At 65.8% G+C, this 2,304-nt stretch overlaps 1 protein-coding gene across 1 annotated transcript in view; it reads left to right on the plus strand.

Moving 5' to 3' along the window:
- Nucleotides 1-270: 270 nt before the first annotated feature.
- LOC114072835 (rho GTPase-activating protein 30-like) overlaps nucleotides 271-2,304 on the plus strand; it is a gene marked incomplete at both ends in the record, with an annotated part of 9,827 nt that continues 7,793 nt past the window's right edge. The window contains 7 exons of the mRNA XM_027910668.1: nucleotides 271-415; nucleotides 506-588; nucleotides 733-840; nucleotides 1,081-1,208; nucleotides 1,362-1,515; nucleotides 1,813-1,913; nucleotides 1,994-2,062. Coding sequence (XP_027766469.1) covers nucleotides 271-415; nucleotides 506-588; nucleotides 733-840; nucleotides 1,081-1,208; nucleotides 1,362-1,515; nucleotides 1,813-1,913; nucleotides 1,994-2,062 — 788 coding nt within the window. The remainder of the gene's footprint in view (nucleotides 416-505; nucleotides 589-732; nucleotides 841-1,080; nucleotides 1,209-1,361; nucleotides 1,516-1,812; nucleotides 1,914-1,993; nucleotides 2,063-2,304) is intronic.

A 2,304-nucleotide genomic window follows, 5' to 3' on the forward strand; every position in this document is an offset into this window, starting at 1 on the left:
TGGGATGGGATGGGATGGGATGGGATGGGACGGGATGGGATGGGATGTGAGTCCGAGGTGGAGGGATGGATTTCAGGGATGGGCAGGAATGGGTGTCCGGGATGGGAGTATGGGTCCCATTCCCAGCTGGCCCAGGACATATCCCCTATATTCCATATCCCGATCCCCATCAGGAGTTTAAGACCAAGGGTGTCCCGGAGCTGGCCCGGGTCATATCCCCTATATCCCACACCCCCCCTGTATCCCAAAGCTCCCCTGTCCCGTTTCCAGGCAGGAGTTCGAGGCCGGGGGGGTCCCGGAGCTGGCTCGGGACATTTACCTGCAGGACGTGCACTGTGTGAGCTCCCTGGCCAAGGCCTATTGCCGGGAGCTGCCCAACCCCCTCCTCACCTACCAGCTCTATGACAAGTTCGCCGTGAGTGCCACCCCCGAGCGTCCCCTGAGTGTCCCCTGAGTGTCCCCAAAGCGTCCCCAAGTGTCCCCAAGCCCCGCTGTGCCCCTCCAGGATGCCGTGGCCACCCAGACGGAGGAGGCGCGGCTTGTCAAGATCAGGGAGGTGCTCAAGGAGCTGCCGGAGCCCCACTACAGGTGACACAGGGGTCCCCTCGCTCCCTGTTGCTGTCCCCATGTCCCCAAGGGGGATGGCAGTCCCTGATGGTGTCCCCCCGCGCTGTCCCTGGCAGTGTCCCCCCACGGGGGAAGCTGTCCCCTGAGCTGTCCCTGTGTCCCCAGGACGCTGGAGTTCCTGATGCGGCACCTGCTGCGCATGGCAGGGCACAGTGGCCGCACCAACATGCACGCGCGGAATTTGGCCATCGTGTGGGCTCCCAACCTGCTGCGGTGAGGGGACACGGCGGTGACGTCCTCCAAGTCCCCTTGATCCCATCTCCCCGTGCCCAACACCCCCCCCGCTCCCGTCCCACCGTCCCCAAAACCCGCAGTGTCCCCGCTGTCCCTGTCCCTGCCACTTCCCTGATCCCATTCCCCTGTCCCCAGTGTCCCCATTCCCACCATCCCCCGTGTCCCCTCGTGTATCCTCCTCGCTGAGGTGACCCCGGGGGCTCCCCCCTGCCTCCCCAGCTCGAAGGACATCGAGGCCTCGGGGTTCAATGGCACAGCCGCATTCATGGAGGTTCGTGTCCAGTCCATCGTGGTCGAGTTCATCCTCACCCACGTGGAGCAGCTCTTTGGGGACGCCCCCCTCGCAGGTACCCCCGGGGGGGGACACTGGGGGACATGGGGGGACACCCACAGCCTGCCCTGGGGGTCCCAAGGGGGAGAATCCCCCCACCCATCCCTGCTTTGGGTGGGGGCGACACTGGGGGTTCCGGGGTGACCCTGACCCCCTCAGTGGTCCCCAGGGTCAGAGTCACCCCACCGGTCCCTGCTCGTGCCCGGGGGGTCTCTGGGGGCCGAGAAGCCCCCCCAGCTCCACGTGCCAGGGACACTGAGCCAGGGGGATGGACCCCCCCAGATCCGGCCCTACCACACCATCATCGACCTGGGCGAGCACAGGTATGCCCTGGGGGGGGATTGGGGGGCACAGGTGACACCCCCTCCCCGTCCTCGGGACACCCGGGGACACCCCTCCTCCCCCCTGAGGTGGGCACGGCACAAGTGATCCCACCTGGGCACGATCCTGGGACATGGAAAGGGTGGGATCCCAGGCGTGGGAAGGCACCTGTGGGTATGCCCAGGTGTGCCCCCAGGTGTGTCCAGGTGCCCCCAGGTGTGCCCAGGTGCCCCCAGGTGCCCTAGTTGCCCCCAGGTGCACCCAGGTGTGCCCAGGTGTGCCCAGGTGTGCCCCTACAGGAGAAAGGGCTCCCTGAAGGCCAAGAAGTGGAGATCCATCTTCAACCTGGGCCGCTCCGGCCACGAGGCCAAGCGGAAGCAGGGAAAGGTCGAGGAGAAAGGTGGGAATTCCGGGGATGGCCTGGGGGGGGAGGGGCAGTTTGTGTCCCCAAATCCCACCTCGTGTCCCTTGTGGTGCCAGAGGAGAAGGGGGGGAAGGTCCCACTGCGCCCAGCCAAGAGCATGGACTCGCTGAGCTCCGGCGGACACGGTGAGGGGGCAGAACTGGGGACTGGCACTGCTGGCCCTGGCCCTTGTCCCATTCCCTGGCCCTTGTCCCATTCCCTGGCCCTTGTCCCATTCCCTGGCCCTTGTCCTTTGTCCCCCATCCCATTCTCTGTCCCTTTCCCCTGTCCCTTTCTCCATCCCATTCCCATTCCTATTCCCATTCCCATTCCGTGTCCCCGAGGGGGGATTGGAGGGACAGGGCAGGGATGGGGAAGATGGAACAGG

The sequence above is a fragment of the Empidonax traillii genome, unplaced genomic scaffold, assembly GCF_003031625.1.
Source record: "Empidonax traillii isolate 1590-97213 ecotype Southwest subspecies unplaced genomic scaffold, ASM303162v1 scaffold4101:size10123, whole genome shotgun sequence".
NCBI lineage: Eukaryota > Metazoa > Chordata > Aves > Passeriformes > Tyrannidae > Empidonax > Empidonax traillii.